General features: G+C 41.2%; 1 protein-coding gene across 4 annotated transcripts in view; it reads right to left on the bottom strand.

Annotated features, from left to right (window-relative positions):
• The window catches only part of LOC143299112 (uncharacterized), a 54145-nt gene that overhangs the window by 17528 nt on the left and 24207 nt on the right, over window positions 1–12410 (bottom strand). For all 4 annotated transcript variants that reach the window (XM_076612242.1, XM_076612243.1, XM_076612244.1 and 1 more), the window contains one exon: window positions 5582–5825. In XM_076612242.1, coding sequence (XP_076468357.1) covers window positions 5582–5825 — 244 coding nt within the window. The remainder of the gene's footprint in view (window positions 1–5581; window positions 5826–12410) is intronic.

Below are 12410 nucleotides of genomic sequence, written 5' to 3'. Positions count from 1 at the left end.
CTTCTTCTTCTTCTTCTTCTCCTTCTTCTTCTTCTTCTTCTTCTTCTTCTTCTTCTTCTTCTCCCCCTCCTCCTCTTCCTTCTTCTTCCTCTTCATCTTCTTAACCTCCGTCTTGTTCTTGCTCCTGTCCTTATTCTTGATCTACGTGTTCTTCTTGTTATTGTTCTTGTTCTTGTTTTTCTTGTTCTCCCTGTTCTTGTTCTTCTTGTTATTGTTCTTGTTTTCTTGTTCTTGTTCTTCTTGTTATTGTTCTTGTTTTCTTGTTCTTGTTCTTCTTGTTATTGTTCTTGTTTTCTTGTTCTTGTTCTTCTTGTTATTGTTCTTGTTCTTGTTTTTCTCGTTCTTCCATGTTCTTGTTCTTCTTGTTCTTGTCATTGTTGTTGTTGTTGTTCTTCTTTTTCTTCTTTCTTCTCTTCTCCTGATCCTTCTCCTCTTCCTTCTCATTTGTTACTATGTCTTTGATGTGGCTGTATGTTCGCGTGCTCATCTGTCGTTCCTTCATGGACCATAATGGAGTATTTGCCTTTCGTGTCGATCAATCTATATTTCATTCTCATCTTGACGAGTTCATTTTTCCTTTCCATTTTTTAAATTGACGTAAATATCTTCAAAGTTAGATTCATCTCCTAGGATTTTCACCTGATTATTATTTTTTTTGTTCCTGAGCAATTGTGTGTGTGTGTGTGTGTGTGTGTGTGTGTGTGTGTGTGTGTGTGTGTGTGTGTGTGTGTGTGTCTGTCTGTCTGTCTCTGTCTCTGTCTGTGTATGTCTGTGTGTCTGTGTGTGCGTGCGTGTGTGTGAATGGCTGTCTGCAAAACCGTGTCCTCAAGAATTGTCCATTCGTTTCATGCATTCAGAACGGAAAATCCAGTCAGCAATATATATGTTTGCCTGCACGCATACCTATCTAGTTGTCTACTGCGTTCCCATCTGTCTGTCAACGCAAGAGTTTTTGTACAATGCAGAACACTGTAAAAATATTCAAAAAGCGTTATCATTGACAAATGTATATGGCTGAGATTTATACAGCATAATGATTATATTATTGTTTTATCATTGCAAATATTACTAGCATGCAGCCAACAGATTTGAGGAATCTGGTGAACAGCTTTTCCGTGCAGCACCCAGAAGACTTCAGAGATTTGAGGGAGAATGAGAAGTAAAGTAGAAGATATTACAAAATCGACTTTTTAAGAAAACACTGAGTAAACCTGATTCATTTACTGGTTATCCTCCAATTCCGCAAAAGGTATGAAAGGACCAAATTCTCAGTTATTCTGTCTATCTGTCACCTGGCGTTGCTATGTGTTGCCAGTGTGGTGAACGTGCATGAGCACCTGAATCACGTGCAGAAGATATTGTGAGCAATGTCTGGTTTCATTTCCCAGTGACGTGCTCTGCAACAAAAGCCCTTCTGGGGCCAAATTCAAGAGACCGTCAGGCCTGCGGGTAAATGTGAACCTGCAAGTAATCTGCCTGAGGCAAGGCAAACAGCCCAAGGGTAAACAATATCCGGTATCAGGACTACAAGAGCCTACCGCGATCTACAAACCAGAAGGCAATTTACCCTTACCACCTGCCAAGGGTGACTGCCCTCGAAGCAGAGGTAAATATGGTGGATGCTTTTTGTAGCATTGTTTTTGTTGAGGGCAAACAGGTGTGCTTTGCGGATAGCACGTGTTGTGCGAACTTTCTTGACAATGCTCTCAACTATGATGCTGTGAGAAGTATAACTGAGAGCATGCGCAGAAGGGAATCACCGTGATTTTTAATCATAAACAATGGGTTTGCTGCCTGAGTGCACACACGTCTTGAATTCGAAGTTAACTTAACCTTCACTTTAACTGCAACTGCAAGTCCGTACCATGTCAAAGGCAAGTTGTCTTAAGGCTAAATGAATTTTTTCTTGAATAAGGCTCCTGGCAGATATAATGCTTTATTCAACTGTAAGAGTCACGTGGTCAAAGATAGTGATCGTCCTTCATGTTCGGAGATGAAACTTTTGTGCGATCCATAAATGTGTGTGGAAGTGTGTGTGTGTGTGTGTGTGTGTGTGTGTGTGTGTGTGTGTGTGTGTGTCTGTGTCTGTGTCTGTGTGTCTGTGTGTGTGTCTGTGTGTCAGTGTGTCTATGTAGAGGATGAGGTATGTGTGTGTACGCACACAGAAATACTATGACCCAAATTGTTTATGGAGAAACTGGTATTTATCCAATTAGTGTGTTTGTGAAAATGAGATTAGTTCGATTTTGGACCAGCTTAGTGATATCAAACACAAAAAATATTCTGGGAAAATATATTTGATATTACTTGACTTATATCGAAATGGTATTTATTCTTCAAAATGGATTAGTTGTATCAGACAAATTTTAATAGAAGCAGGGTATGACTGTTTGAGAAGCTCAATTCTTCTTGGAGAGGGAATCTTCATGCAAGAATGTCAACATTGCTTTGAGAGATAGTTTTCAAAATCTATGGAGACATGCTCTAGAGGCGAGTAGTAAATGTTTGTTTAATTGAAATTTCAAAAGTGGATTTGGTAGAGAAAAATATATGTCAAATGCCTGATAATTACGTTATCAGCTTCTCCAGATTTCGAAGTAGTAATCATAAGCTGGAAATAGAAACAGGGAGACATAAAGGCATACCACGAGAGTTACGGCTTTGTAAGGTTTGTAACATGTCCGTGATTGGTGATGAGTTTCATTTTTATAATGGAATGTCCCAATTATGATCAGTTACGAAATAGATATGTTCCTAAAAAACATTTGTCTCCAAAATCGGTTTTTGATTTTTGTAATTTGCTCAAAGGAGGCAAAAAAAGTCATTTTAGCTGTAAGTAAGATGATTAGATTTGCAAATGTTGCCTAGCTATACTTTTGGAGTCAAAAGACATTTTGTGTTTTCTCAACTTATATGTGACATTGTTGTGTATTTGGAAATGTTTTTTTTCTGGGCATGAAAAGATTATTTTGCAGTAATCCTCCATACTCCAAAAGGAGTAAAAGTATAATTAAAATTGGAAACTTGAAACACGTGTGTGTGTGCCGTGGAAGCTGCGATACGTAGCCTAGAAATGAGTGTGTGGAGGAGGGAGGGGGGTGCAGGGTAATGTGTGTGTGTGTGTGTGTGTGTGTGTTGGGGCTCCTGTACGTTTATGTGTATTTGTTTGTGCTTTCATATCTGTGAAACTGCATGTTCGTTGCATATCTGTTATGCATGTGTGTGTGTGTATGTGTGAATGTGTGTCTGCATGTTTTACATTTATTTGCTTATTTGCTAATTTATCATCATTGTTGTCTTCTTATTTTATTTTCATTTACTGTTATTGTTATAATTCCTTTTCATTTATTTATCACTATTATTATTATTTTTTATTTTTTTTATTTTTTTTTTTTTTTATTTATCTATTTATTTATTCCCAAGGCCTGACTAAGCGCGTTGGGTTACGCTGCTGGTCAGGCATCTGCTTGGCAGATGTGGTGTAGCGTATATGGATTTGACCGAACGCAGTGACGCGTCCTTGAGCTACTGATACTGATACTGAGTACGAGCTCGCCAGTATGAGCTATTAGCAGACTGTAGCTTGACGTTGCGTCACCTGGAGTTGCTACTGACTGTTACTTCTTTTTCCCTGGTTTCATTGTTTGACCCTGGTTTCTCTTCCAGCTCGCAAGCTAAGCTTCCTATTATAGATTCAAAGGTTAAGGCCCCATGGCCCTTTACGGCCATTGAAATCATATCCATTGCGTCTAGTGTTCAGGACAGAAAGGCGGGGCCCATTCCTCTTCTTCCGTTGTTTTACCTTTCCCACCATGTATGCGGCGGTAAATGTTCACACTGGCCTCCAGCCGTCTCCAGCCAGCTGTTTGATTTGTAAGGAGCACACAAATGAAACTGATAGCTGGTCCAAGGGACGGAATTCTTCAATGGTACAAAGAACGTGGATCCCAATAATATTCGTTTCTTCCGTCTGGAGAGTGTCGTAGCTGACAGCAACTGGCTGTGTCTGACTGAGGTGTGCTGCTGCGTGAGGCTGACGGTAACTGGCTGTCAGCAAATGGCTGGGCGTTTTGTGAACGTAGCCTTATGCTGACGGTAACTACTAGCTGTCAACAAATGGTAGGGCTTTTTGTGAACGTAGCCTCAGATAGACGGCAACTACTGGCTGTCAACAACTGGCTGTCAGCAAATGGCTTGGCTTTTTGTGAACGTGGCCTCAGTACACGAGGGCAGACTGTTTAAAAACAGACTGTGCGCTCCTTTCATCATATGAGGGTGAAGAAGAGTGCTTGCGGGTTTGGGGGAATCTCCTTACGTCTTTGTGTCCACAGAAGAGGGCAGTTTGAGGATAGGGTGGTTTTTGCCGTTGTTGTTTTAAAGTTATTTCTGGTATCGTTTTTGTCCTGTAAGCCCTCTGCGGACAGATGGAACCATCCTCGTACAGAGCAGCTTTCCGTCTTTTAATGTCAGAAAGGGAAACGGCTAATGTGTCCACTGGTGGTTTTGTTTTTTGTTTTTTTCTCCATGTCATGGCAGCGAAAGGGTTGTTTTGTGGGTTGGGGAGAATGTTTCTTTTTTTCTACATTACGCAAGTAATGTCACGAGCATTCAGTAAGCCTGAAGCTACATCAGATCAAGCTTATTAACAGAAAATGACCTTTCCACAGCCATGGCAAAACTCTACCCCAAAGGCAAAAAGAGCAGCGGAACAACAGAACAAGGGGTTAGAATACGAGAAGGGGATAAAGGATCTGTAGAAAAAAAGAAGAAGCAAAAACAACAGACACCCACAATAAAGACGGCTGACGAACACTTTGAACAAAAGCTGCTGTGCACAACAGGCTTCTAGAAAGGTTAGTGCTTGGGACGGTAGAGGTCAGGGGTGTTGATGTTGGGAAATAGTGCGTGTGCGCACGTGCGGCGTGTGTGTATGTGTCTGCGCGCGCGCGTATGTGTGTGTGGGGGGGTGGGGGGTGGGGGGGTGAGTTTGTGTGTGTGTGTGTGTGTGTGTGTGTTTGTCTCAATGTGTGTGTGTGTGTGTGTGTGTGTGTGTGTGTGTGTGTGTGTGTGTGTATTCACATATGCCTGTGTTTCTCTGCTTGTGTGACAGCGTGCAATCAATTTCAACATACTATATTCCAAGACAAAGCACGATAAAGCATACACAAAACAAAACAGCAGCTGAAAGCAAGAATGAAAAAAAGGAAAGAAAATTGCATGATTAAGACGGCTGACGAATACATTACGCAAAAAGCTGCTCCTGGGAAATACAAAACAAAACAAACAAAAAAACTAAAGTGGAAAATAGCACACACACACACACACACACACACACACACACACACACAAAACAAGCACACACACACACACACACACACACACAAGCAAAACACACAGACACACACACACACACAGACACACACACACACACACACACACACACACACACACACTAACACACACATATTTCCACCCACCTATCCACCCTAAAAAACAACAACCCAAAAACCAGCAAGCAAACAAACAAACAAACAAAAAACAATTAAAAAAAAACAAACAAAAAAAACGACTGCCGACCGACCTTGACAGTGAGCGTGGCGCTGTGCAGAATGTCCCCGGGCCAGAACAGTTGGCAGGCCACCGTGACGGCCGTCAGGGACAGGCTGACGTTGCCGCCCGCGTCGAAGGTGGTGTCCAGGTTGTGCTGGTCGTGGAACACGTGCTTGCGGACGGCGTTGTGCAGGATAGCCAGCAGCATGGAGAAGCCCCCGAACCCCAGCAGCAGCAGCAAGGCCGTCTCGTGTTTCTCCAGCACCGCCTGCACGCTGAAGGGGGAACTCCGCGTTGTTATAGAGGCTCTCGGTGGATTATGGAAACAAAGAACATACCCAGCATGCACAACCCCGAAAACGCAGTACAGCTGCCTGCAAGACAGGGGTAAAAACGGTTATACACGTAAAAGCCCACTCGTGTGTTTTTTTGCGAGTGAATGTTGGAGTTGCAGCCCACGAACGAAGGAGGAGAAGAAGAAGAAGAAGAAGAGGAAGAAGAAAAAGAATAGGGGCTGAATAGTGAGTAGATACTTGTTGTTGTTCTTGGTATAATCATTCTTGTTCTATTGTTGTTGTTGCTGTTCGTGTTCTAATCGTGTTCTTGTTCTTTTGTTGTTTTTGTTCTCCTTCTTCTTTTAAGAGGAAGGTGATAGAAAGGTTAAGATGCTTATCTGTCATTATAATAATAATAATAGTATCTATATAGCACTGAATCTTGTGCAGAGACAACTCAAAGCGATTTCACACCAGTCATTCATACGCATGCATAACTCCAAAACTGAAGAAGAAACTGAAGACAAGAAAGAGGCAGGAGAGGGAGGCTATCTCGTGAAGAGGTGGGTTTTAAGGCCAGACTTGAAAGAGCTGAGTGCGGAGACCTGACGAAGCGAAAGAGGAAGTTCATTCCAAATGCAAGGTCCAGAGACAGAGAAAGAACGGCGCCCAACAGTGGAGTGTTTGAATCTGGGTAATCATTACACTGATTACAGTGTCCGTGAGATTCTGGGATCGTTTCCCGGCCTTGTCCTTTCTCCGAAGTTTTGACTGCAACATCAAAGGGAGCGTCCACTCACACGGGTGAGATCAGACCGAGGTCCCGTGCACAGCACGCACTTGGAGCATTGAGAAAAAACATAAGGAACCGTAAGTGTTGTCCATCGTAAAATTTTGTAGAAGAAATCCATTCTAAAAACAAAAATATATGCATGCACTCAAGGCCTCTTTAGCGCGTTGGGTTACGCTTTTGGTAAGGCATGCCTAGCAGATGTGGTGTGGCGTATATGGATTTGTTCGCACGCAGAGACGCCTTCTTGAACGACTGAAACAAACTGATAGTGGCACACTACACTTTGTCAGGACTGACTTGTGAGTTAATACTTTTTCTTCTAATTCGGTCCTCTAGGGGCAACTCTGATGACATGGCAGCCAAGCCTCTCCATCTCTGTTTTGTTGATGGCATGGAGTGAGTTAAGGGGGGCAACTGCACCACACAGATAATGTGGCAGACAAAAACGACCCCAGTCAAACATGCAGTCATGAATACTCAGTAGGCCCGAAGGAAGAAGCTCGAGAAAGGACAAAGCGACATAACAGCTCTGCGGCGGACACGCTGAAATCAACACGCTGTCTGCTCCGTGAGCATTTGAGACAGTTTAATTTCACGGTCCGGAATTAGAGGGTACGTTGAAACAAATCCAAAAAACAACTTAAATGAATAAGGAATGGAAAAGGAAAATAAAGAAAATTAATGGAGAACAAATACACAGAACAGAACGAAAGAAAAAGAAAAACGTACAAAAGAAAAGAAAAACAGAAAATAAGACAGGAAGGAAGCAGGAAATAATGATGGTATGAAAAGGATAAAGTAAAGCACAAAGACAGCAATTTATTCATTAAATCACCCGTTCATTCATTCATTCGTTTATTGTATCGATCCGTATAACGTGTTGGTTTGTTCGCTAGTTGATTAGTTAGTAGTTAGTTAATCATTCAGTTAGTTAGCAACTTTCAGAGCCATTGTCAACACCCTCATCATTATCATCATCAGAGCAATTCAGAGTAATTTCTGCATATTCAAGTTTCAAATGCAAATATGTTGTAGTCAATAAATTTTGTCTTCTTTCATTGAAGGCAATGTAGAATGTCAGTCAAAAAAGTACTACAAAAGGCAAACAAAATGAATGGACAGAACACTCTTGATAAAAACGAGTGGTACTGTCTTGTTGTGCTGCATCTCCAATCGAAGATAACAACAACAAAACACACACACACACACACACACACACACACACACACACACACACACACACACACACACACACACACACACACACACAAATCCATACAGGTGATCTTCGATGACAGGAAATGAAATGATCGTAACGGGAAGAAAAGATATGCAAAACTGACTGTTTTGTGTTTGAAGGGTAACATCGATAGGGACAGGAGAGCATTTTCATGAAATAAAGAGGTTTTTTTCTCTCTCTCTCTGTTTTTTGTTTGTTTGTTTGTTATTTTGTGGATTTTGTTGTTGTTGTTGTTGTTTGATTGTTGTTGGTGGGGTTTTGTTTGTTTGTTTGTTTTCTCTGCGTCAGAAATAATCGTCCCCATTAAAAATATATCAGTCTGATAAATGCCACCAGTTTTCCCATTAGTTTTATTTCCTTTGTACATATTTCACGTGTAGTGCAGGTAGGTGAATAAGAAGGTTGAGTGTGAGAAAGAAGGGTGACCGGTGGCCAGACAGACAGATAGACAAAGTAAACAGACGTATGACTTGACTGGCAAACATAGGTAGATAAGCAGTTTGATGCATATACTGCCACAGATATATATATACACACATACAGAGAGAGAGAGAGAGAGAGAGAGAGAGAGAGAGAGAGATCACAAACAAAAACTGTTACTGAAAGCAGTTCAGAGAAGGGAAAAACAAACAAACAAACAGAAACACACCCTTAGCCTCTAACAAATTCTTTCCAGTTTACATCCAAGCAAACAAACTAAATAATTTGATAAAACAGGAAAATGTAAAAGCCCCTTCCCCACCAGTTCCAGTTGCATTGCTTGGTTCTAACTTTTTGACAGTTACACGTGACTAAATGCCTACGTTGACCGAACTACACCATTGGTCAGTTCCATACTACACACAGTTAGTAGCGGGTTACGTCCATACTAGGCTCTTCCGTCCCGAGTAATGCAACTGGCTCCAGGACGCCAAGAAAGTAAAGGGAGATGATTATATCTTCAGTCTGTTTTCTCTCTTTGGGTCTCTTTCTTTCGAACACTTAATTGCAGTTTTTGATCCCCGAAGAAGTGACGTGAATCTTCATTAGAAAAAGCGTAGTGCGGGTGAATTGAGCAAGTATTGAATACAGCTCTCTCTTTCTCTCTCGGACAGATTACTTCCCTGGTTAACTCACTCAGTACGGCCAGTCCTCTCTTCTCCTCTACACAGACCCCTCGGATGTCCAGTGGGTTTCTGAATGACCCAACCTTTAGCTTCCGTCGTCAGAATTGTGGTATTTTTTGTCAACATTCACCTCTTCAGTATAAGGGCCTTCCACTTGCAATATTTTGATGATGGCAATTGGGGTTAAACGCTGTTAACGTCGTCTCTTTCGCCGTTCGTATGGAGAGAGTTTAACTACTTGTTAACTGACTGTGCTGATATATGGCGGTGTTCATTTCCACGTTAGTTCCGCGTTCATTACTTCTGTTGATGGGCTGGCTAGTTGTCTGTCTGTCGATCTACTTGTCCATTTGTCTGTCTGTCTGTCTTTCTGTTTGCCTGTCTGTCTGTCTTTCTGCCTCTGTCTGTCAGTTTGTCTGCACCCCACATCTCTCTCCTTCCGTCATTGTATCTCCCTTCTTCCTTATGTGTGTGTGTGTGTGTGTGTGTGTGCGCGCGCGCGTGTGTGTTTGTGCATGTGTGTGTGTGTGTGCGTGTGTGTGTGTTTGTGTGTGTGTGTGTGTGTGTGTGTGTGTGTGTGTGTGTGTGTGTGTGTGTGTGTGTGTGTGAGTGAAATGTGACATATCATAAAAAGGTCATTACAACCATCTTTAAAAACAAAAACAACCGAAGCACGGCATTTCACAATGAAAGTGTAAGGATTTAGCCCTTGATCTCTCTCTCCCCGCCCCCACCCCAAACCCCATTCATCCATCTCTCTCTCTCTCTCTCTCTCTCTCAATCTCGTTCTCTGTCTCAGTGATTCTTCCCGTCTCTCTCGTTAACAGATACACAACATAACACACACACACACACACACACACACACACACACACACACAACACAACACACACAAACACACACACAACAGATACACACACACACACACACACACACACACACACACACACACACACACACACACATTAACACTAACAAACATTTTTTTTGTCAAAAAAGACGGAAATCAAGGCCTCCAGATCCCATATCAAGAAACTTCGTGCTCTATTACCTGATTAATCCCACCTGTTTCTTCCATAAAAAAAAAACCCAATAACAACACGTCTTGGAAAATTTCCACTGACAACCATATACTACGAGAAATCAAAACATCCATGCTCAAAATACTCAAACTAAATAGTGCCATTAACTGATTGCCGAATGTTGACTCATAACTTCTCAGTCAGAGGCTTCAGCTTCCATTTCTCGATCAAGAACGCATTGAAATACGATGATGAAAAGAGACTTCTGATGCAGTTTCGACCGACATTGACACACTTTGCTCATGATGTTAAACGCCTAATACAAAAACAATAATGATTATGTTTATGAAAGTCGAATTGTAAAGTAAAGCCGAACGTCAATACGTTTTGAGAGGAATTAAGATATCCGGGGGGGGGGGGGGGCGGGGGTGGGGGGGTGGGGGGGGGGGGGAACTGAACAGACTACCTTGCAATGAATAAACAGGATTTCATTTTACAAATGGTTGCTATATTAACCATATTGAAATTTAAGTCTGTTCATTTGTTGAATGATTACGGAACAAGAACTGCATGAAGTGCACACACACACACACACACACACACACACACACACACACACACACACACACACACATATATATATATATATATATATATACTCAGTGGAGTGATGGCCTAGATGTTAGGCATCCGCCTAGCAAGCGAGAGAATCTGAGCGCGCTGGTTCGAATCACGGCTCAGCCGCAGATATTTTCTCCCCTTCCACTAGACCTTGAGTGGTTGTCTGGACGCTAGTCATTCGGATGAGACGATAAACCGAGGTCCAGTGTGCAGCATGCACTTAACGCATGTAAAAGAACACACGGCAACAAAAGGAATGCTCCTGGCAAAATTATGTAGAAAAATCCACGTCGATAGGAAAAACACGTAAAACCGCACGCAGGAAAATTTTATAAAAAAAATGGGTGGCGCTGTAGTGTAGCGACGCTCTCTCCCTGGGGAAAGCAGCCCGAATTTCAGAGAAATCTGTTGTGATAAAAAGAAATACAAATATATATATATATATATACAGAGAGAGGGTGATTGATAATTAATCATTAATCTGTTTTGTTGCATGATACGTGGTGTTATTGTACCCATCAGGCTTCGATATTTAATACCGCATCCTACTGTTCGCCATGTTTTACTCGAGGAAAAATTGTTTATAAATCGTATGTAACTGACTTGTTATGTGCGCAATGCTTTACCTGAAACATTACATATGCATTTAAACGTGTGACCAATAAAAATAGCAAACACAAAAACCCGATAATGATTATTCATTCTATGAAAACTAAATTGTGTCGTCACTAAATTTGCACAGCGGCATGCGATTTCAGAGAACCCTGGTGTTTTCTTCAGTTATTCTCTCTTTCTATCATCTTTATACGTTTTATCATTGTATTATACCTTGATGTACTTACTTGTTAATTCTTATTTTATTATATTACTTTAATAATGTTGTATACATATTTAAGGTAGGTTCTCAAGATTTGAGCACTGTGTTGAGTTTAATTGTTAATTCTTATTTCATTATATTACTTTAATAATGTTGTATACATACTTAAGGTAAGTTCTCAATATTTGATCACTGTGTTGGGTTTACGAGTAGGTCAGGAGGAAACTGCTCCTGTTTGTTTTTGTTTTTTTTAGATTATGGTCTGAATCAGATATGGTGTAGTGTATATGGATTAATCTGCGTGCTTTGAAAGGAGGAATTTTGTTTAATGTCCCGTCACACATATCGGTGATTGAAGACATTTTGATAAAGTATTTATGAATACATCTGAGTATTATCGGTTAGAAGGGGTGGGAGATGTAACTGGGCAAATGAGGGTAAAAATGTGGGTGAAATTTGGAAGAAAAAAAAAAAAACAAAAAAACTCTAAATACAGTTACAGGAAATTACTTAAAGGACTTCGTAAAAGAGAAGTCGTTAAACTGACAAGCGAAACAACTGATAATGAATACAAAAAGTCAAAAACATCAACGTTCTCAGTCACTTGTGAAGACGCTCTTTCGTGTACAAAAGGCTTCATCAAGCTACAGTGAAAAATTATATGCTCAATTGTCTGGTTACTAAAGCATATGCACTTGACCGTGCTTTGAAACTGAAACTGTTTATATCATGGCATGTCACTAATGCAAAGGCGTACAGATGGAACGTGAGGTGTAATGTCCATCCAGCCGGTGAACCTGGTCATAGAACTAATCTCCTGACGATGGGCGGTGCTGAGATTAGTTTAACGTTTGTTTCTTTTGTTCTTTTTTTTTTTTTACTTAGATTTAATTTAACACGCTCCACACTCACGCACACGCATTCACACACACGCACACACGCACACACACGCATACACACACGCGCGCTCGCGCGCGCTTACACAC

The sequence above is a fragment of the Babylonia areolata genome, chromosome 24, assembly GCF_041734735.1.
Source record: "Babylonia areolata isolate BAREFJ2019XMU chromosome 24, ASM4173473v1, whole genome shotgun sequence".
Lineage (NCBI taxonomy): Eukaryota > Metazoa > Mollusca > Gastropoda > Neogastropoda > Buccinidae > Babylonia > Babylonia areolata.
This window is presented reverse-complemented; position numbering and strand designations above follow the sequence as displayed.